The sequence below is a fragment of the Psammomys obesus genome, unplaced genomic scaffold, assembly GCF_907164565.1.
Source record: "Psammomys obesus unplaced genomic scaffold, mPsaObe1.curated_primary_1811, whole genome shotgun sequence".
NCBI classification, from domain to species: Eukaryota; Metazoa; Chordata; class Mammalia; order Rodentia; family Muridae; genus Psammomys; species Psammomys obesus.
Genome location: NW_026586173.1, coordinates 3,439,852 through 3,465,776, shown reverse-complemented (window position 1 = coordinate 3,465,776; position 25,925 = coordinate 3,439,852). Strand labels below are relative to the sequence as shown.

Below are 25,925 nucleotides of genomic sequence, written 5' to 3'. Positions count from 1 at the left end.
GTCATGTTAGCAGAGCGTAGCAGGTGTCAGATTGGTTGAGGACGTTGGAGGAGAACTGGCAAGAACTTTTCTCCTTCACATTGGGGGAATTTCTACCAGAACATGGAACAAGGATTTTTTTTTTTTCTTCCAGAGAGGAAGGACATGGTAGTTAAGGCAGGAAGTCAGGAAGGAAGTCAGATTTCTCATACTCAAGATGCAGAGATCTCTGGGAATTACTGTTGACCTCTTCTTCCATCCTGCCTCAGTTCTTTGTGGGCCAAGAGGGATGGAATGAGCTCAGAGTCATACAATAAGGACTCTGACTAACATGTTTATATGTAGAAGCCACGACCCATTGAGTCATTGGCCAACATCAGGCATTTAGTAATAAACCCATGTTTTAAATTTATTGGTCAAGAACTTCCAGAGAATGATTTGAGGAATTTTTCTAAACTTTAGTGACACCAATTCTTCATTGAGATGGAGATGTCCTTGGGACATGAAGGGCAGTCCGCTCATATTTAGGTCACCATGATAGAAAGCTGAATGGGGTTATTATCTTACATATCACTCTGGTATGAGGGGATCTTTAGGAGTATATCTACCTCTCTGAGAGCTTCCACAGCTTCTGATTGACACACCGGTGGCCCGGACTCACACAGATCGCTGGTCTCTCCTGGACCATTGGGGGATGTTTCAGAAACACAAATAAGGCAAGTGTGAAGCAGCAGTCAGACCACTGTTTCACCGTTAGACCATCATTCTCTGCTACTTGTTATCCTTACCAACTGGCCTCACTATGGGTCCTCACCTGTGGGCACTAGCTAGTTCTGACCAAGGCAGGACTCATGGCCTGACAAGGAGTAGAACTGGTCCTGCCTGTGCGTGCAAGCCTGAGATCCAGAAAGCCAGGCTGAAAGCCTGTCTCTTGTGACAGCTACTGCATGGCCTGTGTCTTGTGACAGACTGTTGCCCATAGTCTCAGCAGCAGGCTCCCTCCTTGGACTCCTGACTACAGCTTATCTACTGGGTGCTGTGGACCTTCTGATTTGGTATCCTGAGTGGGGATGAAGCCACTCACTTCCCATTCCCTGCTAGACTCGCATCACCATATAAAAGGATGCTTGAGACCATAGCCTGCTCCTTATCACTGTGGGAGCCCCCCCCCCACATACAGCACACACACACACACAAATCATATACACACCACATACATACCCACACCACACACATACACAAATATACAAACACCACATTCATCATATAACACACATACACACAAACACTACATTTAGCATGCACAACACACACACACACACCATTCCCACCCATCCCCTCACCCATTCACCCACCCTCACATACACACACACCACACTCACGGACATGCACATACTACACACACACACACACACACACACACACACACACAAATACACCTCTGTTTAGACCAGTGGTTCTTAGCCTGTGGGTCTGTAGGTTGAGACTCCTTTGGGAGTCCAACAACCCTTTCACAGGAGTCTCCTATCAGACATCCTGCATACCAGATATTTGCATTACAATTCATAACATTAGCAAGAATTATAGTTATGAAGTAGCAACAAGCATAATTTTATGGTTGGGGTCAGCATAACATGAGGAATTGTAAAAAGGTTCACAGCATTAAGAAGATTAAGAACCACTGGCCTAGATCATCTCTGAAGATTCAGTCCAGTTGCCAACTACAAACTTTTCTCTTTGTGGGCAGCTCACAAATGCAACTCCCCATCCCCAGCCATGTCCTTCTCAGCAGCCCAGGGACCTGGGAACCCAGTCTGAGAGAACCCAGTGCTGAGGTCCAGAAGCTGTTCCCTAGGCTACCCTGGCCTCTTGCCTCCCTGTAGATCCCAAGGCAAGTTCTACAGGGCCTGGTAGAAAAGTGCTTCTGTTTTCAAAGGCTGGTTGAAAGCTCTGATCATGGGCATAGAGGTGTTGGAGAATGTGCCAACATATTCCCAAGACCAGGACAGCTTATCATTTTCAACATAACGCTCCACTGATCTGACCATCAGTCTTACAAACTGGAAGAGAATGGTCTCCGAGGCTGTCGAACTCAAGGCCCTTCTATTCTGACTCTTCTTTCCCTGGTTATCCCACCAACCCCCATCCTTCTGTTTCCAAGCCTGGCCTCTAGATCCCACCACTGTGTTGGAGATGTTCTGCAGGAGGGAGGCCAGAGGCATCTCAGTACAAGCCTAAGACTTTGGTCTACCCTTGGCTGGCAGTGAAGATGCCCCTTCTGTTTCATATCCCGCTTTTCTCCAAGGGTCCCCCATGCAACACCTGGGGCAGATGTGTTCTTGTTTGTTAGTTTGTCTCTTGCCTTTTTGAGACAGGGCTCTATAGCCTGCGCTGGCTTCAAATTTGCAATTCTGCCTTAGCCTGCCAAATGCTAGGATTACAGGCATGCCTCAAACACTAGGCTCCGGATGTTTATTTTAAAGTTATGCTTGCTTCCCTTTCCTCTGCCCTCCTTGTGTTTGTACCAATTAGTTCACCTGGCTCTCTGAAATTCATGTTTCCCCAGGACCACAGTACAGGTTCTCTGAAGTTCTTGGGCCAAAGAGTCCTACAAAAAAAAAAAAGCCTATAAAATGTACAACTGCTGGGGTTCTCCTTTGAAGCACAGGGCACAGTATGTCTAGGATTGCCAAGCAGTTGTGAGGATAACATTGTGTGTGCTCCTAGGTACTCAGTGTCCCAGGGTCACTCTAATTAAATCAATTACCCTGTAAGCCGTAATGTGTGCTTAACACAGAAGAGAAAAACACACACAAGGTAGTAACCAGAGGTGAACAAGGGGCCTTGCAAAGAAGTTATTAATCAGTGGGTTTTGGCCTCAGATTAAAAGGCATTGTCCCTGCAGGGCCTCTGTGAACTCATCCCCAGCTGGAGGCCTGAATATCCATGAACAAAATTGCCCTCCCTTCAGTCTGAAGGCCTCAGGGGTGGTGCTGTCAGGCCCTAGAGAAGATTGAGAATCAGGGAGAAAAGTGAGCAGGTGCCAATAGTCAGAGAGAAAAGACTGATGCTACTAGAACTCTCATTGGGAACCCTACCCTGGTGTCAGCCTTAGCTAATGCTCTCAGAGGCCTAGACAAGGCTGCTCGCTCTGAGACCCCGAGGAAGAGGAAATGGGAGGCCTCAATACCCTGTTCCTCTCTGTAGAGCTCTCATGCTCCTGGGGCCTCAGAAAGCTTGCTCAACTAATTGGCCTCTCTGGCCTCTCAGGCTCCTTGGTGTCTGGCAAGAAGGGGCTCTGGGTAAAGCACAGTGTTCACATTGAGCCCCTGGTTGCCCGGGACACATTCAGTCCATTGGGTTCATCCTCTTCATCCTGCTCAGCCTCAGCATCTTTCCCAGCCTCAGCACAACCCCCAAGCAAGGGAGGGCTGGGAAGGTACTGGAGGAGCCGACCATTCCGCTTCATTTCCGCCAACTCCTTGGCACAGCAGCTGGGTGTGTTGGTCTCATAGGTGTCATGGAAAGTGTTGTAGTCAACCTCATAGAAGCCCTTTTCCAAGGTGAGCACAGGTGTGAATCGGTGACCCCAGAGCACCTCTGTATCCATGTAAGAGCTTCGTGCTTGGCAAGTCATGCCTGGGAAAACAAAAGCCACATGCATTAAGAAGCAACCGTTCATTGCTCCATCCATCCATCCATCCATCCATCCATCCATCCATCCATCCATCCACCCACCTACTCATTCATCTCTCCAGTCTTCTATTCATTTGTTCCATCATCCATTCGTTCATGTAACTATTCATTCATTATCTGGCCATCCATCCACTCAACCAAAGCGATCTTCAGCCATTAAATCATGTATCCGTCTATCTCTCTGTGGTGGCTTCAGTGAGAATGACCCTCATGGGCTCATATTTGAGTGTTATGTTCCTAGTTGTTATGCTCTAGCACTATGCCTGCCTAATGCCTGCCTGCTACCATGCTCCCTGCCATGATGGAAATGGACTAATTCTGTAGACACTATAAGCAAGCCCCCAACTAAATGCTTTCTTTTATAAGTTGCCTTGGTCATGGTGTTCCTTCACAGCAATAGAAAAGTAACTTAAGACACCATCCATTCCTTCAATCATCCATCTATCCAATCTTCCATTCCTCTTATCATTTTTCAAGCATCCCTTGAAGTTCCACTTTGTGCCAGGGACCTGGAAGCTAAGGCTGAATATGAGATGGTCCTTGTCATGGAAATGACAAATGAACATGCAAGATTTTGGAATACCTTTCTAGGTGCTAAAGGGGGGAAATAAAATAGTTGGAGACAAGGACATAACTTTTGAAGGCAGCATTTAGGATTAGAAGGCTGAGACTAGAAAGTAGGCAGGAAATGGGTTTGAACAAGATAACTTCAGCGTGAGGAAGCAGAGAGAAGCTGGCAGGTATTCAGAACACAGGGGAATAGTTTTGGGTAGACATAAAAAACAGAATCTTGCATACACCTGGACACATACATACTAGCATACATGGGCATGTCTCCACACACAAACATGCACACATGCCCAGGAAGGGGAGCAAACTAAAAACCCAGCCTGGCGTCTGGATTTGAGGATGTCCCAATGTCCCTAGTCCCTTTTTATGCAGCTCTGCCGCGGCTGTGTTATTTTTAGGTGTTGCTTTCTCTCCAGAGAGGGAGGGCTGTTTTGTTTATGGATGAGGAAGCCTCTGTGCTTTGGGTCACAGAAAAGCAAATTTTTATTTAATCTTATGTCCAAGGAAGGAGAAGGACTAGCTTGTGGTTTGGGGGCTCTGAAGGAGAGCCCTCTCTAGTTCCCACTCTAGGCCTTCTCCATTGCCCACCTAGGCCTCTCCAGTTCTCAATGAAGCCTTTTCTGGGAGAGGAGCCATACAAACCAGAGTGAGGCCAAAAGCTGCTTTCCATTCATGTCCCTGGGTTCCACAAAGCATCCCAGACATGGTGGTCTTATAGCCCACTCTTTGCTCTCAGGGAGATGCTTGCCCCATTCAGGCCTAACAGTTGTATACCCATGCCCATGGAGATAGAAAACAGCCAAGCTGGATGCTGACCTGTCCGGCCTCAGACCCAGTGCCTGCAGGCTCTCAGAGACTCTGAATAGACCCTGGTACCAGACTCCCATAAGAGTGCCTGCAGAGTCCCTTGGGACTCTCCACATTGTTCTTCCTGTTTGTCCTCTAGGGAAATGACACTGGCTATCCTGTGGCCAGAGACCCTGTCTGCTTGCAAGTGTTACCTTTCAATGCACATATCAGCTCTGTGTCTGCCCTGTGGCACTCTATTTGCTCCTTCAGTCTTCCCACCTGCACATGAAACTGATTCTCTTCATTTGTAGAGAAGTCAAGCGACTTGGCCAGACTCACATAGGAAAGGTATGGTAGAGCTATGCTGCTCAAACTAGGCCTGCATTCATGAGTCGGCTGGGTTCCATGAGCATGACAATGAAACTCATGTCATTTGTGAGTAGGTGGTGGTTTCAGTCTCCCTCCTACTTCCAGAGAGACCAGGGATTACCTATCACAGATTATGTCAGCACAGGACTTCCGGGGAAATGTAGGAGGAAGAATGGGCAAACAGGATCTGTATCCACTCTCTCTACTGGGTGGCATGTGGGTACACTCCTGTGGTACAGCTGGTGGCAGTAAGGCATGGCCAGGGATGGATCAGACTGTTTCTGGCTGCTCCCTCCTTCACTACTCAGAGAGCAGCTACTTCCCTCGAAAGAGATCCTGTGTTCTACTCCGACCCTGTTACCAAGGACACAGTGACCCTAGAGTCCCGATGTACTCGAATCAGCATCCTGCTTCCTGACTGTACTCAGCCCCAGGGGCTCCTCCAGCTGCCACCATATGCTAGGCTCCGGCCCCCCAGCAGATGGCCAGGCAGACTTTGGCACAGTCCCTAGGGCCTGCCATCATTCTGCCTGACTCTGACTTGGAAATGGGAAGGCTCGTAGAGGTCCTGTCTGAGTCCCCTGCCAGATCAGATTCCCAAGGGCTGACAGGTATGCCTGGCGACCTTTAACAAGCCTCTGACATCTTAGGGACCAGTGTGATGTGTAGAAAAAGCTAGAGTATGAACACTTAATGTCTGCCTGCCCCTTTTGAGGTCCAGCATCTCTATCTGTAAAAGGGGATGAAAAGCACATAAATGCTATTTGCAAGGTTTTGAAGAAGATGTGTTACGCTGAGTATGGGTGAGTTTTGAACAAGTCATCACTAGGCTTTGCGTTTTCTTCCCGGTCTAGAAAGTGAATCAAAGAGAAGGAAGGTGATGAAAAACAGATACAGAATTTGGCTGGTTGGCTTTCCTTCTCAAGAATCAGAAGGTCCAACAATGAGGGTGGTGCCTGTGGCTCTCAACTAGGGTTCAGGCCCTCTTATTGTTTGGACTCCCTGGGTCACCTCAGAGAGAGCTGTCATGGCGGGAGGAAAGCTGAAGGCCAGGTCATTTCTGAGAGAAAACAGCTGGGAGAGCACCTCTCCCAGATATGGAGCATAGGTCCTCAAAATAAATAAGTAAATAAGTAAATAAGTAAGTAAGTAAATAAATAAATAAATAAATAAATAAATAAAGTTTGTTTATTTATAAACAAGGTGTGGGAAAGAGGGAAATTGTTTTGTGCAATGATCCTCCCCACTGTACCCAAGGCAGATGGACCTGTGCTCTATAAGAAAGCAAGTTGAGAATGCAAGAGGGAGCAAGCCAGTGAGCAGGGTTTCTTCATGGTTCCTGCTTCAGGTTCCCTTCTGCTGAAGTTCCTGACCTGAGTTCCCTCAGGGATGGACTGTGACCTATAAGATGAATGAAACTTTTCCTCCAAGTTGTTTTAGATTAGAGTATTTTATCATAGCAACCGAAAGCGACAGCATCCTTTCCTAATGATGAGGCCCACAACCTGTATGCCAGTGGTTCTCAACCTGATCCTCGGAGGGGCCTCGTGTTATATGTCCTGCATTCCAGATATTACAATTCATGAAAGCAGCAGAATTATGAACTATGAGGTAGCCACAAAATGATTTTATGGTTGGGGGGGTGTCACCACCACATGAGAAACCATATTTAACCATATTTAAGGGTCACAGCGTTAGGGAGGTTGAAAACCACTAATCTATAGAGCCATGAAATCTCACTCTAAGATACCATCTCTCAGTCAGCCCATTCATGTCTTAGGAGAGGAAGCACCTTGACCTGTTGGAAGTGAGGGCTGGTACTGGGCTACTCCTGGCTTGGCGCTGCTTGCTCACATCTGGGCTTCTGTTTCCTAACTATGACTTCTCCCTTATGGAGTATGGGAGGGCCCCAGTGTTTAATAAATGTTTGAAGTCTAGAACCAGGTCCAGAAGCTAGTGAGTCCACCCCATGTTAGCTATTGCTAGTGCCCTATCTGGGTAAATGCCCCATGGGTCATATTAGGGATGGAACAGGATGTCCTCACTGTCAACTTGACATTCTTAGATACAAACTTGTACATTCCAGAGCCACAGTGGCCTAAGCTCCAGGGAGTAGGACTTGGATCAGGTGGCTGAGGAGGGTGAAATGTCTTACCTGTTGCTTCTACCATTCCTTCTAGGATGACCACAACTTCAAACTCCTCCTGTTCCAGCTGAGCCCGAGACATCTCCCAGAAAGGGCTCTTCTCATTGATCTCATGGGAGATGATGAGCGGGGACACCAGGAAGAGACGGTCATCACCAGTGTCAAAGCCCACATTAATGTCTGTCTGGTTCAAGGGTATGAATTCCCCTTCTTTGGTCTGCCGGGACTTGATAAGCTTGGCACGGATGGAGGCTTCCACTATGTGGGAGTTTCGGAGGTCCCCTACCCGGAACATGAGGCACAGCTTCTCATCCCTCATGGAGATGACGGCGTTGTTGGAAAACATGAGGGTCTCTGCTCTCTTCTTTGGCTGGCTGATCTTTACAAACATGCAGCCCACCATGAAGGCATTAACAATAGAGCCCAGGATGGCCTGCACCAGAAGGAGTACGATCCCCTCTGGACACTTCTCAGTGATGACTCTGAAGCCATACCCAATGGTTGTTTCTGTCTCGATGGAGAACAGGAAAGCAGACACAAAGCCACTGAGGTTTTCAACACAAGGGATCCACTCTTGGTCGCCTACATGGTCCAGATCACCTCGGATGTAAGCAATGAGCCACCAGATGAAGCCAAAGAACAGCCATGTGATGGTGTAGACCAGGGTGAAGACCAGGAGGTTGAAGCGCCACTTGAGGTCCACCAGGGTGGTGAAGAGGTCACTTAGGTAGCGGTAGGTTTCCTGAACGTTGCCGTGGTGCACGTTGCACTTGCCGCTCTTCTCCATGTAGCGCTGGCGCGGCTTCTTGCCTTCTGCCAGCAGGCGAGTGCGGTCTGTGGCTACGGGGATGTAATCCCGTGCCTGTTTGGGAATCTTCTTGTGATCCCGGGGAGTGACTCCTATCTCCATGTCCTGGTTCATGGCATTCCTAGAATCACCGGCCATAGCTGGGATACAGGGAATTAAAAGGACACTATCATTAGTGAAGTACCCTGTTCTGAATAGTACAGACTTGGAACTGGAAGCTATTCCCTTCTGGGGACTCTCACGGGATTGCCATTTCTAATTAACACAACAACCTTCTGGAGTTAGAGATTGCAATCCCCACTATAAACCGTGTGCATTTACTTTTTAGTTTTTTTTTTTTAAAGATTTACTTTTAAATATTCTGTAGGCATGTTTTGCCTGCATATGTATGAACAGTGTGTACATGCCTGGTGCCTATGGAGCCGGGAAAGGTTTCAGATCTCCTGGGAATGGAGTTACAGACAGTTGTGAGCTGCCATATGGGTGCTAGGAATTGAACCCAGGCCCTCTGCAAGAACAAGCGCTCTCAACCGGTGAGAGATTTCTCCATCCCCTCATGAGGATTTCTAATAGTTTGTTAAGATACAAGGTCCTCAAGTGCAGGATTCTGTGTCAATTTGTTTCTTGCTACATTCCGAACACCCAGAGTAGACCACCTGATATACACTATGGTTCAAAAGCGCTACTGTATGAGGAATGGAAGGATGGGTAAGAAAGCAGAGAGGTGACCTTAAGAGTGTCTGAAGGCTGATGTTGGATTCCTACTTACCTGGCCCCAAGCCTGTGCTGTCCTTTAGAGCCCCATCTCCCCTTTTTTCTCTGGTATCCTTTTAGCAGCTGACAGAAAGGAAAAGGCAGCATGTGTCTGGTTCACTGAGTGAGGTCACTCTGGCTGTCTGAGTGGGGAGCCTGGCCGTCTGATAACTTATTAAAATGACAAACCACTGTGTAGATGCACCCTTGAAAAATCTGATCCAGTTAGTCCTGAGAGATTGAGATGGATGGGATATTCGTACCTCAAGGCTTTCCAAAGGACTGCTTTTAGAGGGCATGCCACACTTCAAAGGGACACATGGGGACTTGGAATATTCTATTTCCTTCCTGAGATTCTCCTCAAACTTAAAACGCATTGAGAGACTCTGATAAAGATAGGAAAGATTGTGATCCCCTATTACTGAAAAGAGCTTATTCATGGGCAGGAATTGAGCTAAGAAATGTAGCTCCGTTTTCTTGTTTAATCCTACCACAAGTGACTAGATAGTTACATTTTGTCCATTTTATTTTATTGTTTTTAAAGTTTTTGTTTGTTTATACTTTATTTTTGAGACAGAGTCTCAGCTGGTTGGGAAGCTGGCCTCAAACACATGTCTTCTCCGTGAGGCTGCCGGTGCTGGTATGGCTGGGGTATGCCATCTTGCTGAACTTATCTGCCCCCCTTTTTTTTTCAGTAGAGGAAATGATGCTCAAAGCAGCATGTGGCCAATTTAGGTTTGGAACCTGGCTTTATCTTGCTCTAGCCCAGAGGCTCAATCCTAAAGACATGGTGGCGTTCTGTGGTTCAAGCGCCGGATAACGGACTGCTACTTTAAGAATTTTCTTTGAGCTATGATCCTGGCTTATGACACCACAGGGAATTCTTCATAAACAAGCTTTCCTGGGTTTCACAAGAATACCCTTTCCCTGGGGTATAATTCTCCCAGGCCTTCATTTTCTTTGTTGCGCTGACTGGGAAACAAAGTGTCTTGACAGCTCTGTGACCCTGTTAAGTAAAATTTGTCTCTTGCAGTCTTGAATCCAGGCACACACCGTGGATTATTCACCCTGGGGTTTGGTATGTCTCTCTTTGGAATCTGCTTGAGGGTAGTCCCTTGTGGGAAGTTCCCTAACATGGGTTTGAGGACTTTAGGGAACTCCTGGGAACTATTCTAGTGAGTGTGGTATAGATTGTAAGGTAGCTGACTAGAAATTAGCAGGCATGGTGGACTTGAGGGCTAGACCCCTTCTTTATAATCAACATCTTGTAAAACCTAGGTCAGGAACTATAGGACTCCAGTTATTAGTCAGAGGTAAAAAAGAACCTAGTCAAATTTGGTTTTTTAATGAGACATACTGAATTCCCTGAACACATTTATTTATAACAACTTAAAACTGGTTCCAGGACTAGCAGCATGCATTCTATACATACCAATGCCAGCTCCTTTAAGAGTCAGTCAAAATTAGCCCATCAATCATCTAGACAGGAAAATACTCCTTGGGAAAGTGGTTGTCCTTATCTTTGGCTTTCAACTTGACACATTCTAGAGCCAGCTGAGGACAGAGTCTCCACTGAGACATGGCCTACATTAGATTGTTTGGCTATGTCTGTAAGAGGTTGTCTTGGCTGATGATTGATATGGAAGAGCATAGCCCACTGTGGGCAGACCTATTCCTACGCGTGTGGGTCTGAGCTGTATAAGAAAGTTAGATGAACATGAGCCAGGGGGCAGGCCAGAGAGTGAGCCAGCAATCAGTATCCTTTTGCTTCAAGTTCCTGTCCCAAGATCCTGTACTGATTTCCCTTAATGATAGAGGATGATCTGCCATTTTATAAGCCAAATAAACCCTTTCCTCCCACAAGTTACTTTTGCTCAGAGTATTTTATCAAAGCAAAATATACAAAACTAGATAGCTGTCTATTTCAGAGCCACTGGAAATAGTGTGGTCCGTCTAAAACATAAATTGGTACCATATTATCTTTGGTCATCATTCATTCTCGCCTCTTGAGGGTGTCCCATGTTGCTCTGTAATAAACCCTGTCCTTCCAACTCTATTCTCTATGTCTTATGTAAATTCTTTTGGAAGAGGTCACAGGGCTATAGAGATGAGTGAGGACAAGAGCAAAATAACAGTGACATAGACCAGTGAACAAACTGTCCCATTGTCCAACCAAGGTATTTTTTGGCCATCTTGAGAAATCCTGTGAGTCTAGCGCATCTTTTCCTTTGCTACCTGGGGTGGCTACAGCAATTTCAAGGTAACCTTTAAAACGTCGTATTGAAGAGTCATTCCTTCCAAGGGCCATCTGTCTCAGACATCCACTGGCCATTTCCTACTCTGCATGCAGCCACCTGCTCCCTGCTCACAAATGTGGCAGTTACAAAGATAAATGAAACAAGAAGGGAAATGTTTGGACCATCTTTACGGAGTCCTACATAGGATTTTGTTTTGCCCACTGGTTGAGTCTCTACCAAAAATCTGACCAGGGATTCCTAGAGCTGGTAAAGTATGCTGGTGACCCCAGAGCCCCTGTGCTCCTGGGGACCCAGCTGTGATAGCCCACACTGTGCTCCAACCAAAGAGCTGTAGTGAGCTCTCGCAGCCACACATGCTGGTCAGGGGTAAGGCAGGGCCCTGAGAAGGAGTTGTGAGCAGGGCACTTGGGACAGTGTGTTCTGCCCTCAGCAACGCTGATTTTCTGTACTGTTTCCTTCCTATTTTTAAAAACACTTCATGCCTTCTTGTAGGACAGGGCCCTGTGATGTATTAGCAGCAAGATGATATTTTCTAGGACACCTCCTCCCAAATCTGAAAAAGGTTTGCTCTCGGGGAAGGCTGCATAATTCTGATTTACGAGCCATGTATATATACCTAAAAGATTCCTTGTGGCACCCAGAGTCTGCTAAGTTATATAGTCATCTTGGTTGGGTTAAGTAAACCCGTAGGTCATGAATGAGGCCCAACTTTGGACTTATCTGTGAGGGTGTTTTTAGAGAGGTAAACCTGAAGAGGGAAGACTCACCCTCACTGGGGACAGCAGTAACCCATGGGCTGGAGTCCCAGATTGGATTAAAAAGGGAACGGCGAAAGCAAACTAAGCCTTTTCCTGATTCTCCATCTGCCCAGATGTGAACAATCTGTCACAAGCTGCCATTCCTTCCAGCTGTGCCTGCGGCCATGCCTTCTCTGCTTAATGGGCTACACCATCAAGCCTTGAGCCCAAGCAAACATTTCCTCCTTTAAGTTGCCTCCCATCTGGTGTTTGATCACAGCTACCGAGGGTATAGGACTTGGATTTGAGCTCAATATGCACATACTTGCTCTGTGGGCCATTGAAAAACAGTTTTATCTGCCTCAGTTTCCTATGCTATGTATCTCAGCGACTATTTTCTGGCCCCCTTGCCTGGAGGCAATTATGGAAAACCCTAAAAAGGAAACAAATATAAGTAAAATGCAGTCCTGTGCCACATAATAGTACTATAATCAACAGCAGACTGCATATACATTGCTGGTCCCCTAAGACCACGTCACCTAGTAATACAGCCTGCACTTGGCCACCTTAATTTGTAAAAACAAGCTCTGCAAAATTACCTCGTGGTGCATTTTCTTTAGTCTGTGTCTCTGTGGTTAAGCTGTGTGACTTTAACTGTATATATTTATAACCTCTCCTTCCTTGAATTTAATTGTAATGCAATGTTCAATTATCCCAAATTTTAAGCACACTGAGAGAAGAAACATCTGAAATTCAAGTACCTGAATTTTCTGTGGCATTTGCAGTGTGGGCATTAAGCTGCTCGATCATGGAGCCATCACCGCACAGATTTCTTTAAAAGATGAGTGCACCCTCATCCTGGAAAATCCCGGCCTCCCATGCGTGTGTGCCAATCAACTCAAACAGATTTTTTAGGGACAATAGCAGGTTCTAGGATCAATTCAATTAATTCAGTGAGTGTTAATTGAGGAACTGCTACAGCTCAACCCCTGGGAACTAGACATAAAGCAGTGAAGAAGGTAAACACAGGCCCAGCCTGCTGGTACTTCACATTTTAGCCCTGATTCTTTGAACCCACAGTGTGTACAGAGCTGTGTGTAGCAGAGAGGTAGAAACAAAGGCAAAGCCTGCTAGAGGCGTGCTGTTCTCTTTAAGGCTCCAACTTGAGTGAATCCTATTCTACCTGGTCACCCTGCTACCGCTCTTGTCTTTTGGCGACCCCCTGTGCCTTTGGATGGGCAGAATTACTAGAACATGATAAAAGGTCTCCACAGAGCCAGCTTCAAGCCCAGCAAAGAGGGATATTCCCTTTGATATAAAACACAAGTGGAGAGACTCAAAAGAGGCCAAATCAACGGAGTTGTATTTGAGATGGTACAAGAGTGAAACTGACATTCATTAAATAGACCCTGGTGGCAAAGGATCCCACCAGATACCCGGCACAGTGCAAAAGCATCTGGACCATGAAGTGGCCTAGGATGCTAGAAACCCAGGAGTCTCTGTGTAGCAGTCTAATAAGAGCAATACTCAGACATGGAGGGGCTTCCTGGACCGAGCACTGGACTGGGAGTCTTATTTTAGACTTAGTTTCCCAACTATGAAAATAGGAATCATAAACATCTTCCTGTATTTCTCATTTTGTTCTCTAACATGTGGTAAATTACTATATGATTGCCTTGAGCTTTGGGACATGTGATAGAGGACATTAGAGGAAGAAGTGTAGAGGAAGACATACCATGTGCCTATTGAGATATCTGGGTACGATTCTGGATAAATCTGATGAGTGTGCTAGGTGTGTGTGTGTGTGTGTGTGTGTGTGTGTGTGTGTGTGTGTGTGCTTATAGGGTTTGACACAATTGGAGACTACTGGTGGTGGTAAGGAAAGCATCAGCTCTGCTCCAATTTAACCTTTAAAATATCAGATGAAAGAGTGGCTGTGTCACAGCTTTACTGAGGCCTATTAATGGACCATAACTTTCTTCTAGTTTAAAAAATGATCTGTAGTCCATGTGTGCAGTAAAGATTAGAATATTACATAACTATTATCTCCTCCTTGAAGAGTTAATGTTAAAAATATTTTTAAAAATAAAAATAAATTAAAAAAGAGTTAATGCTGAAGCTGAGCATGGTAGCAATGCCTGGAATTCCTGCACTTGGGAGACAAAGGCAGAAGCAAACAGCTTTGTGAGTTCTCAGACAGCCTGGTCTACACATTGAGTTCTAGAACAGCCATGGCTATAGAGAGAGAGCCTGTCTCAAAATGAAAAAATAAAAAATAAACAAAGGAAAAAAGTTAATGATAAGTACCTAACCAAAAGGGTCCCATAGATTTCCCTTCCAAAACACCACAAGTGATTGGTTACATTCCATAACCTTATGGCAAGGCCTGTTACTGACTACAACACTTAGGTCAAACATGAAGAGATCCAGCTGGTGTCCAACTAGAAGCTTCAACCCTACTCACTGGAGTTCATGTTGCTGGAAGGTTCTTTGCATGCTAGCAGAGGAGAGAAGTATTCAATCTGTATCACTCAGTTATAAGCTGTAATAGATTATACTTACAACAGAGACCTACAACAGAGACCTGCAAGACAGGCACTAGCAGCACAAATGTTATGGGAGCAACAAACCACTTCTTAAAAATTGGATTTAATACCCACTCTATAACAGGAACCCATACTTTACACTGCAAAAGAGGCCAAAATCCTGAGACCAGCTAGACCATTAGCCTATGAGAAAAACCTACTATTATTTTGCTCAAGAAACATAGCAATAAAGTGGCTCCTAATAACATATTGCTGTACTCATAGATCACTGCATTGTTCGCTCTCATTAGAGAAACTTCTTGCGGTATATTGAAATTAACACAGAGACCCACAGCTGGATAACACCCAAAGAATGAAAGACTTTGTAGAACTCAGTCTTAATGAGATGTCTTTATCAATATCATCCCTCCTGCCCCACCCACATCCCTCCACCTCTCACTGCTGCCACCAGCAAGGATTAAGGACCTATGTGGAAGAGAAGGAGAAAGATTATAAGAGCCAGGGGTGGTGGATGATTCCAAGGAAACAGCATTTTCCAGGCACAACAGAAAAAATACATACATGAACTCACAGAGAATATGGTAGCACTCATAAGGCCTGTATAGGTTCAAACCATACAAAAATCACAGCAGTGAGAAGGGAAGTAGTCAAAGTTCCATCCCTGACAAAAAAACTGTTTTCAATGATCCCTGATAGGGAAAAATCAGAGAGAAAAATAATATGAAGTTGGGTAGGTAGACAGGTATGTAAAATCTGGAAGGAGTTGGGGCAGGTGAAAGAATATGATCAAAATTTAGTATATGAGAAAAAAATTAATTATCAGGAACAAGAAAAGAGTTAATCTAGCCAGGCCTGTTAGTCACTAGTCAGGAGACTGTGGGTGGGGGATAGGTGTGGCCGGGGAGCTGTGCATGGGGGAGCCAGTCTGGAGGAAGAGTGGGGTAGAGACATGTCCAAACCCAGAAATATCATCCTGAGATCGGCAGCCATAAGACTGCCACCTCCCTGCCCTGGCCCTGCGCATAGCTTTACAGTGCCCACCTCTGCCAACCTTGATGTGGTCATGTGGTGGCCAGTTTACAGGTTAAATTTCCTCTCTCCTCATCAGGTCACATCTGGCAAGAATTCCTCTTCATTCAAATAAAACATTCCCAGCACCTCAGCCTCAGCCAATGACATAAACTCACCCTGAAAGCCTCCACCCACTCCCCAAAGGTTTAAATAGCCTTTGTTCCCCCCAATTAAATGAGCTATCTCACTGAAGCTGTCTCCTGAGAAGGCCGGTTCTCATGCACTCACTACTGACAGAGATTCTGCAGCACACTCAGCCCCGTCAGCCTGGATAACCCGAAGGAGAAGCAGACACAGGGCGGCAGAGAATATCCCACAGAAAAGCTGATTTGATTTCCTGAAGGCTTCCTAAGGCGACAGGCGGGACAATTACCTCTAATTGGAAGAATGTACTTATACTACAATGCAGCTGCTGATGACTTTTTGCCATGGGGCTGGAGAGGTGACTCAGCATTGCAGAGGACCCAGGTCCGATTCCCAGTACCCACATGGCAACTAACAACTGGCTCTAACTCCAGCTCCAAGGAATCCAGTGCTCTCTTCTGACCTCGGTGATCCTTGCCTGAACATGGTACACAGACATACATGTAGGCAAAATACCCATACACAAAAATAACATAACATAAAATAAAATAAAATAAAATAAAATAAAATACTTTTTTTTAAAAAAAGGATTCTGCCATGCCCATGTGCACTAAGCCTGCCCACTTTTCTGAGTTCTCACTAAATAGTGATAATAACTTTTCCTTCCCTCTCCCTCATTTGTTTTGATTGACACAGGGTTTCTCTGTATAACCACCCTGACTGTCCTGGAATTCGCTTTGTAGCCAAGCTACAAACTCAGAGATCCACCTACCTCTGCCTCCTGAGTTGGTGGGATTTAAGGTGTGTGCCACCAAGCCTGGTTTCATAGAATTTTTTGTTGTTGTTGTTGTATACCAGCCAAAATCCCAAGTATACATTCCCTGACTCTATTGGTACCCTAAAGCTTTTCTCATTTCCATCACAGAGCTGCTCTTAATTGCCATTGCTGTACCTGCCTGCTTTTTTGAACCCTACTTAAATCACATGGCTATCTCACTTCCTCTTATCATCTCTTCAGCTTGTCTGGCCTATAGGTTTTCTTTCAAACTCTAATAAAATGGTTTTAAAGCTTCCTTATGTGTCTATTTTTAAACTCCTTCATTAACAAGACTAAGGATCCACCAAAGGAAACCCCCAATTCCCCCATAACTACTGCACTGCAGCATTAAAACACAAAAATGCTCCAAGCTGGTTGGTGCCTGAACTGCCTTGATCCTCTCATGTAATTTTTGATTAGCAGGGAGCATTAAAGACACTATAAATGATCTTTATATCCTGCACAGGGAAGGCATATTTAATCTGGCAAAATTCTAAGATGCTCCCCAAATCCCTATTCCTATACACACTCCCCGAAATCCCAGGACTTGGGGACTATGCTCCCATGGCTGATACAGTTCAAAGGTGATGTCAACCTGGCATAATTATAGCCCTATTATGAGGGACTTAGCTTTCCTGAAGCAGGAGTCAGGAAGTTTCTTTTCTTTAAAGATGGAAGGGTCTACATAGCAAGTAAAGTGGCTGCTCTGGGAACAGACAAGTGATGGCTGCAAGGCAGGCATAGTCCTGCAAGGACTAGTGTCTCACATCCCCAGGAGCAGGAAGAGTGAGCCAAATGAGTCCTAAGACCAAGGATGCGAGCCTCATGAGCCCATGGCTCCATCTCCTCCATTGCTAGGGAGATTTTTGTCTTTGTTATTTACAAAAGAGTAAAACAGGAGCTTCAAAATCTCACCAAGGGTGAATGGTGTGATCATTATTTTGTAATCCTCACCCCTAAACACACACACACACAGGGCTGTGCTGGCAAGTAAACTGTTTGTAGATTCGGATTCCTCCACTTTCCTCGCCATAGTTAGGAACCCCTCACCTCATCTCCCCAAGGCACAGTGTCTGGAGAATTGTGTAAGAATACTTTCTCTTTGCTAGTCTACCCAGGCAGAGCTGTTGTAAAAGCTGTGTGCAGTTAGTTCCTCTGAGGCTGGCCTTCAGAGCCTGTTATGGCTTGCTTGCTTCCTCCTCCTGGGATGCTGCCCCTTCCCGGGAACCTGCAGCAGCAAAATGTAGAGATGCTTTGGGGAGAGAGCAGTCCCCATGTGCAGCAGGGGCCAAGAAAGCCTTGTTGGGAGGGCAGCTCTGTCAGTGCAGGTGGGCATTAGAATGTGATCTCTGGCAGGCCATTTGGGGGCCCTAAAACCCAAAGCTTCAGAAAGCAGTGAGAACCCAGGAGCCTGAGACCCGAAGCTTTCAGTCTGGCCTTGTAGAATGTGAGAAACTCAGGTTTTTGACACTTTCCCAGCAGGCAGTCTAGGACAGCATGCCCATGGGGACAAAACACAAGTTTTCCTCTCACCTTTTTTATCTGCCCTCTGGTCCACTGGAGGCCCCCCAGCTGTCAGGAGAAAAGCACCAGAGACTTATGGAGTTTCAGAGCTGGGCATAGAAATTATAGCTAGGCTGCCAGGTGCCACGGGATGGCTGGGGAGGGGAGACAGAGGTACTGTCCTGGGAACAAAGGAAATAGTAGGGCTCTGGGTTCTGTATGGGGGTGGGCTGGTGTAATTCAATAACGTACAAGGCCCCATCGCCTCACCTTTTGGGTCTCTTCTTTAAGGAGGGGCCAGTCTATGTTCCCCTCCCCATAGAGCCTGTGTGAAAACCACACTGAAGAGCTGGCTTTTCCCCAAGGGTCCAATCTTGATTCTCCAGCTTTTCAAAATTATCCTTCTTAAAACGAAACCCATTTTAGAGCACTCTGCAACTTAATGGCACAGAGACCAGCAGAAAGAAATCTTTAAAAACCTAACAGGGAATTAGCCGAGAAGCCTTATCATGCTGTAGCTATTTGGTCTATCAACTTAGGTGGGATCTATTTATGAATTCCTGGTTGGTACACCTAGGTCATAGTGCATAAGGCACTAAATGTGAAAGCTCAGGGGAATGAGACAGCTTTATCCAGCCAGCCAAGCAGTTAAGGAATTCCCACTGAACACTTGTGTTTTGCTGGGCCCTGGAGGCAGAGGAAGCTGGAAGTTCACCATACCAGCTTTGTCATGCCTTCCACTCATGGAGCTATTATTGAAATGCAGGCTGTGACTTACTGAGTCTGGGGTTCCCTGAATCTGCGTTTCCCCCAAGGTCTCCCAGCGACGTCATTGCCCATGGCCCTTGGTACCTTCCTGGGCAATAGGGCTGCCCACACCCTGAGTGCACAGGGCAACCAGCTCTGGTTTCAGGAGTCTCTAGCAGGCAAGTGAGAGAAGACTACAGGTCTATTCCCTGCTTTCAACCAGTTCGTGCCACGGCAAAGAACACAATGGCCAGCCTTCTATGGAAGGTTGGCTCCATAGAGAATGCTATGAAATTCAAGGCACAGTTCTTAACTGGGTGTGGCTAGGTAGGGGAGGGAGGGTCAGCAGAACTGTAATGCAGTGGGTGCCAGCCAGGGGAATAGGGCAGCGGAAGCTTGGCATGAGGACAGGGGTCCAAGGAGGAATAATGGTTCAGGTATCCAGTGCCAAGTCAGTCTCTGTGCTGTGTGTCTATGTCACCTCACACACATCTAGGAAGTCTCTTTTAATAGATTGCTTTTGCAAATCACAAAACCACAGTCATTTAATAGCTTGCTTTAGGCTGCAGTGTCTGAATGGTGGGGCTAGGTTCCTCCTGATGTCACATGCTCTGAGTGCAGGCTGCTCCCCATCAGCCCTCAGAGTCTGACCAAGTTGCTCAGTGCTTTCACGGCTTCAAGAAACCTGACCCAGCTTGCAGCCAGAATGGCAGACACCTGATCCATGCCAGGAAGCCAATTAAATTAAGATTGACTGCTGTGTTTCCCAGGCCGTCAGCAGCATGGATGCTTCTCTGCTTTCTCTGGAGCTGTCTTCTCACTTTGTCCTCTCACTTCCCTCCTGATATACCCCATGAGCCATAGGTCAGCGACCCCTGCTCCCATGTGTCTCTCATTGTTCCAAGGAGACTGAGAGCCCCTATGGTCTATGGAGCATCAACTCTTCTGGCAGAATCACTAACCCTGCCTTCCTTTGCCTCTGAGAAGTATCTGCTTGGACCTCGGACCCTACCAAGAAGACTGTGGGTGGCAGCCACTGGTTCCATCCTTAACACCCACCCCAGGGGTGCTCTTCATCTGAGGGAGCCTGCTTCTGCCAGGAGCCGAGGCAAAAGCTTCACTGTTCCTTAACACTCTGCTGAGTGCACCGTGTATGCTGGCACCAAACAGAACCCATGATGAGCACTAAACTCTGCCTCCCACAAAGATGGATATGAGAGGCCAGTTAGTAACTGATGTGCTGGGTTCGCTCTGAATGGATACTTCTCAGTCTTCTGCAGAGAGCGGCCTTTCCCATGTTTCAATTCAGATGTAATGTTGTCTCACACCTCATTTCACTTTTATTTTATTTTATTTTTGGATATGGGTTCTTATTATCCCAGACTGGCCTCAAGCCAAGGATGATTTTGAACTTCTGCTCCTCCTGTCTCCACCTCTGGAATCTTGGGATTATAAGTACGTGCCTCTAAGCGTGGTTTGCATCAGACAATTTTTTTTTTAAACAGACTTGAAATACTTCATTCTCTTTAGTTTAGGAAAAGCAATCATCCAAACAGATGGATTAGGGGACATAAGAAGGCACAGTGGGGACTGTAGCAAGCTCTGTGCAGTGCCTTCTGGAACGACTGTGCGCTGTCACCACAGCACAGTGTGGCACTGATATTGTGGATCTACTGCATTATTCTTCTAGAAAATCTGGAAATGAAAAGATTTGAAGATGAAGCTGGGCAGGGTGGCACATGGCTGTAATCCCAGCACTGGGGTGGCTAAAGCAGGAGGATCACAAGGGTGAGAGCAGCCTTGGCTACACAGCAAGTTCCTGACCAGGCTAGGCTAAAGAGACTCTATCTCAATATTAAAATCAAACAAACAAAAAAGGTTCCGTTTCTGGGCTACTGAGTGGGAAAGGGCAGGAAGAGGTACACTGTACTTTGAGTCATGTACTAAGGGTCCAGATAATGCCGCACATTTCCTCTAAGCTTTTGTCTTCTTAAAGCCACAAGCCCTGGCAGTCAGTCTTCAGGGCAGAAGGTAGGAACTTCAATGTCAGCACAGTCCCCAACCATAGCAAGGTCAAGGGCTGTCACCTTTGTTCCCACCAACCCTGTCTACTCCCTATAGCCTTGTCCTCCCAGTCTCTTCTCATGCAGTTGGCTTGCTAGGGTTCCCTGAACCCCGCAGAGTGCACCTTTTTATCACCAGCCAGCAACCCTTCTAGAGGGCTGCAGAGAGCAGTGTGCAAAGGGCCATGGCCCTGCATTTACTAATGGTGGTGGTGAGATTCTCAACGGGAAGAGAGTTCTGACTGCCAATGCAAGTCCTTCAGGGAAGCTTTAAGGACAAGAGAGTAGAGCAGGAGACCTCTCCATCACCTTCTTTCTGTCTGAGATGCGATAGAAGCCGGTCCCCAGCAGTCAGTCATGGTAGCATAGCAGGAGTGTGGAGCTCTGGTACATAAAGGGAGCTGAGTGCAGGACTTACACTCAGGCTGGTGCTGCTTCCCAGGGGCTCACACGGGCTTGGAAAATGTATGATTCTTTTACCTCTGCTCTACGCAGAAGGCCCTAGACAGAGGCTCTCCCAGAGCCATAGTGATAAGATCGCCCGTGGCTTTAGCGGGGAGTGATGAGCATAGACCATGCTCCAGGAGCAGGGCAAGGGGCGCTCAGCGGAGTGTAGAGCCAGGAACAATGTGACTCTAGAAATAGATGGTGTCAGAATGGACATGTCATCACTGCAGACAGGACTGTGTCTGCACAGCACTCTGAGGTTGCTGGGGTGAGCGATGAGAAGAGCTCCACAAAAGGGGGCTGTGAGCAGAAGCCTGGGCTTGGGGAGGGCTTCTCTCCATCAGCCTTGCTCAGACGTGGTCCCCGGGGATCTGTCTCCTCTGCTCAGGATAACCCTAGCCTGCCTCTAGCTGCCTCTGCTTCTCACAGGGCCTGAAAATGGCCCTTCGGCACAGGTCAGATTAATGTTGGGTCAAGCTGGGGAGGAAGGCAGAGGTCTGAAGTCGTTGCAGCCAGGAACCTGTGCCTCATTTGGTCTCATATACCAAGTCAAGAGCAATAGCCTCAGAAACAGGTGTCTGTGCTGGGGGCCCCATGGCTTCAGACTCTTCTAGGCTTATTTAGGCATGTGTTCAGTGTTTCTCTTGCAACACGTTGTTCTGACTTCTTTGCAGAAAAGCCCCGTAAGTGATGTGGTGTGTGTGTGCTGACAACTCTGAACTGGGGGCTTTACTTTGTTAATGTAACAACACTGTGTAGTAAATATTATGTACCCACTGCACAGATAGAGACTGGGCTTCAGAGTGTGCAGGGAAACTTGTCCAAGGCCACAGAACAAGAAGAAGCAGAGCCCAGCATGAGCTGGCCCTAGCCTGACTCCAGAGCCCACACTGCCCCAAGCTTCTGCTTGTCCATCAGTGTCCAGTGATCTCAGTTCTGAATTATAATCCTGCCTTTCCTGGCTACCCCTGTTCCCTGGATCACATGCTCTTCAATAGGTCCCCACCCCACTATTAAATAGGTCTTTCCCTATTAAAGAAAAAAAAAATCAAAAGTGCCCATGGGAGTCATCATGCTGCAGAACCATTTGCCCTCTTATCAGAAAATCCTATCCTGCCAAATTCCAGTGCAATATCTGGCCCCTTCACTTGAGCTGGTATGAGTTAAGGGCAGGTGTGGTGTGAGGCGATACTGACACAACTACTGTGCAGCCATAATGCTACGGGATAGCAATGACTTCTGCAGTTTTATTGGGTCCTTAAAAAGCTCCTTCACTGGCTCATGAGACTCTGATAACGTTAGTCCCATTTTAGAGTTGCGGAGTGGAGGTACCTGGGAGAGCACAGTATGCCCCTCATTCCTGGTAAGCCATCACCAGAAACACTGAGGGTGTAACAGGGACACCAGATGATTTCACAGCAAGCCTCACAGGTGGCCCTGACTTCTAGCTGCCCAACAAAAGGGCCAGGCGGCTCCACAGGAGCACCAGAAGGTGAACCTGGGGTCTTTGGAGCCTCAAGCTGCCCAGGTGAAGGTGGCTGCTGGCTTAGATAGCATCCTTGTTATTCCCCATTGCCTGCCTAAGGAAGTCATAAAGACTCCTGCATCAGCTTCTGGGGTCTGGAGAGAAATAAGGGCCTAATTAGACAAATCCCTCTGGCTATCTCATCTTTGAAGAAACAAAAATCCTAAGAGTTTGTGATTAAGATTTTTTAAAATAAAAGGCAGAGAGGAGATTTAAATAGTGTTTGTAAGCTTTCTGGGGAAACAGTCTTCTGGTCTGTGATGACTGGAGGAGAGAGAGATAGCACTCTGCTTAGGGACTTCAGATCTTCAGGTAAATACAAAACAAAAAGAATGAGTTAAAAAACTATTTGAGTACCCCCCTGTGGAGAGACTGCCAGCTTTCTGAAAGCAGAATATTTTACAGCTCACCCTGGAGAGCGGTGGAGGGATGCCCACAGCTCCTCACATCAATTCACTTTGATACTTGGCTGTCGTGTGCTTGCAGAGTCCACAGGCACACTACCCCCCCCAGCCCCCTGCAGAAGATGCATGAAAAATCATAAGTAAAAGGGCATGGAAATCAAATTAATTCATTTTACATTTCCCCCACATTTGTATCTGTCTAATTTTTTTTTCTTTTTAAGCCTGACATCTCTGTGAAAGCATATAATGTAATTCTAATACATTTCTTCTTTGTAACCCCACACTGTATGAATTCTGTATTAAATAATAAAAAGGATTAATAATTAAGTCAAAATTTAAAAAACGCTTATTTCCCAGGGGCCAGATTTCCTGGGCTGGAGCCAGTTTTCAGGAATGATTAGAGAGTATCACACAGAAGAGAGGACAACAGCAAGAAAACAGATGAGGTGAATACGTAAAGGTGAAAAGTATGGGGTGTGAAAGGCAGAAAATGGGCCAGGAGTGGGAAAGAACCCGAGATCCAGGGTCCAGTAGGTATGGTCCCCAGAATTACAGCAGAGACCTACTGGGTACAGGAAGCTACCATACACTAATTCTGAATGCTTTGTATGTACTAGTCACTTAGCCACTTCAGAAAGGACACGGGGTCAGTAGTACTTTCCCGTTGTCTAGTTGGGGAAACACACAGGCACAGAGCTACAGCAAAGCACCAAGCTGCCATTCTAAGTTTAAACCCAGGCTGGCCAGCCCAAAAGACAACCTCAAAATCTCAAGAAAACAAGGGAAAGGATCCTATAAAACAGGGAGGCTATACATGTCTTAGAAAAATGAATGCAAAAGGGACAGGCAGTAAGAATAGGAGAAAAATAGAAGGTAGAGGACTGGAGACACAGGCTAAGGATTGAAGGATGGAAATGAAACAAGGTGGAAACTCCAAGAATATCTGCACAGGGGTCAAGTGTCATTGAGGACTTTCTGTAAGACTCTTGCTATCCACCATTTTCTTCAGTCTTTTCCATGCCATATCAAGGTAGGTGTTGTCTGACCCATTTTCCAGGAAGTGAACTGAGAAATCAAGTGATTCCAAGGGTCAATTAGCTCTGGCAGAGGGGAAAAAGAACTGCTGGTGACTACAGAATGGTGGAAGGAATAAAGGAGAGCTAAACGAATGTTGCGTATGCCAAGTCCATGGATTAAAAGAACAAATGTGATAGAAATGAGGGCTTTCCCCAAACTGACAGGAAGTTCACCCCAAATGCTTTCTTTTACATATAAATAAGATTGTGCTAAGATCTATGAGAAAGACAAACAGTTTAGTACAGATAAAATAACGTTGGGAAAGAACAAGAATAAAGCAGGAGGGAACAGCCCACCCAGTTTCAAGACTTCCTACACAGCTACAGTGAAAACCAATGTGGTATTAGAAGACACACATAGATCAGAACCCCCAAAATGACCTTCACAATGATGCTCAACATTCTTGGCTCAACTCATTTTCAAAAAAAGTACGAAAGAAATTAAATGAGGTGTGTGTGGGGGGGAACATCAACAACTGGGGAAGGGGCAATCTGAGATCCATGGGAGAAAAGAATGAATCAAAGTCTCTAGCTTTATTAAAAAAAAAAAAAACAACAATCAAAATGGATCTTAGTTGTAAGTGTAGAAAAAGAGCACCTGCAAAATGCTCCAGGACCCAGGGCAGCTGGGCAGAGTTCTTACAATTGACATCAAAAGTGCAATCCATAAAACACAAAACTGACAATGTTCATCTGAATGGAAAAAAAATCTGCTTTGGAAAAAGACTTTCTTAAGGAGCGGAGAGGACAGATTACAGAGTAGAAGTGCTTTCAGAGTGTATATTTTGACAAAGGACTAATACACACCGTATATAAAGAACTCCCCAAACTGAACAGAGACAACAGAGACAAATTAGAAAACAGGCCAAAGATATTACATGGAATAAGGAGAAAGCCTATAAGATCACGCTGGAAGATGCTAGCCCATTATCCACGGGAAAAATGCAAACAAACCACTGTAGGCCATCAAATGCATCTGTCAGAAAGGCTAAAATGCAGAGGCAACAGCAAATGTTGGCAAGGATGCAGGGAAGCTAGACCAGGAATGTAAAATGGTAGTGTCACCATGGAAAACAGTTTAACTTAAAAAAATATTTATTTTGTTATTAATCTGTGTGTGTGTTTGTGTGTGTGCACACGCATGCACATGAGTTGCAGGTGGCTGTGAGCTACCCTAGGTGGGTGCTGGGAACCAAATTCCATTCCACCCATAGAGCAATTCGAGTTCTTAACCACTATTTATAATCTCCTTGACTTTTAAAAGCAAAATTAAGTAAACATATCACCACTATATTACCCAGAGGTTGCATTTCTGGGCATTGATTGTGGCAAAATAAAAACTTACGTTTACATGGGGCTAGTTCATCAATATTAATAGAAGCATTGTGAATAACAGTTCCAACCAACTCAGACGCCTTTAATGGGCATGCAGCTAGATAAACTGTGATGCTTTCACACAATGGACTCTCATCAACAACACGCACACACATACATACATACATACATACATACATACATACATACATACATACATACA

General features: G+C 46.0%; 1 protein-coding gene across 1 annotated transcript in view; it reads right to left on the bottom strand.

The window, feature by feature from the left end:
* Positions 1 to 380: 380 nt before the first annotated feature.
* Positions 381 to 25,925, bottom strand: part of Kcnj5 (potassium inwardly rectifying channel subfamily J member 5) — a 30,606-nt gene continuing 5,061 nt past the window's right edge. Inside the window, exons 2-3 of the mRNA XM_055601446.1 lie at positions 7,559 to 8,497; positions 381 to 3,618 (exon numbers count right to left, since the gene is read on the bottom strand). Of these exons, the coding sequence (XP_055457421.1) occupies positions 3,296 to 3,618; positions 7,559 to 8,495 (1,260 nt within the window). The 5' untranslated portion in view covers positions 8,496 to 8,497 and the 3' untranslated portion in view covers positions 381 to 3,295. The remainder of the gene's footprint in view (positions 3,619 to 7,558; positions 8,498 to 25,925) is intronic.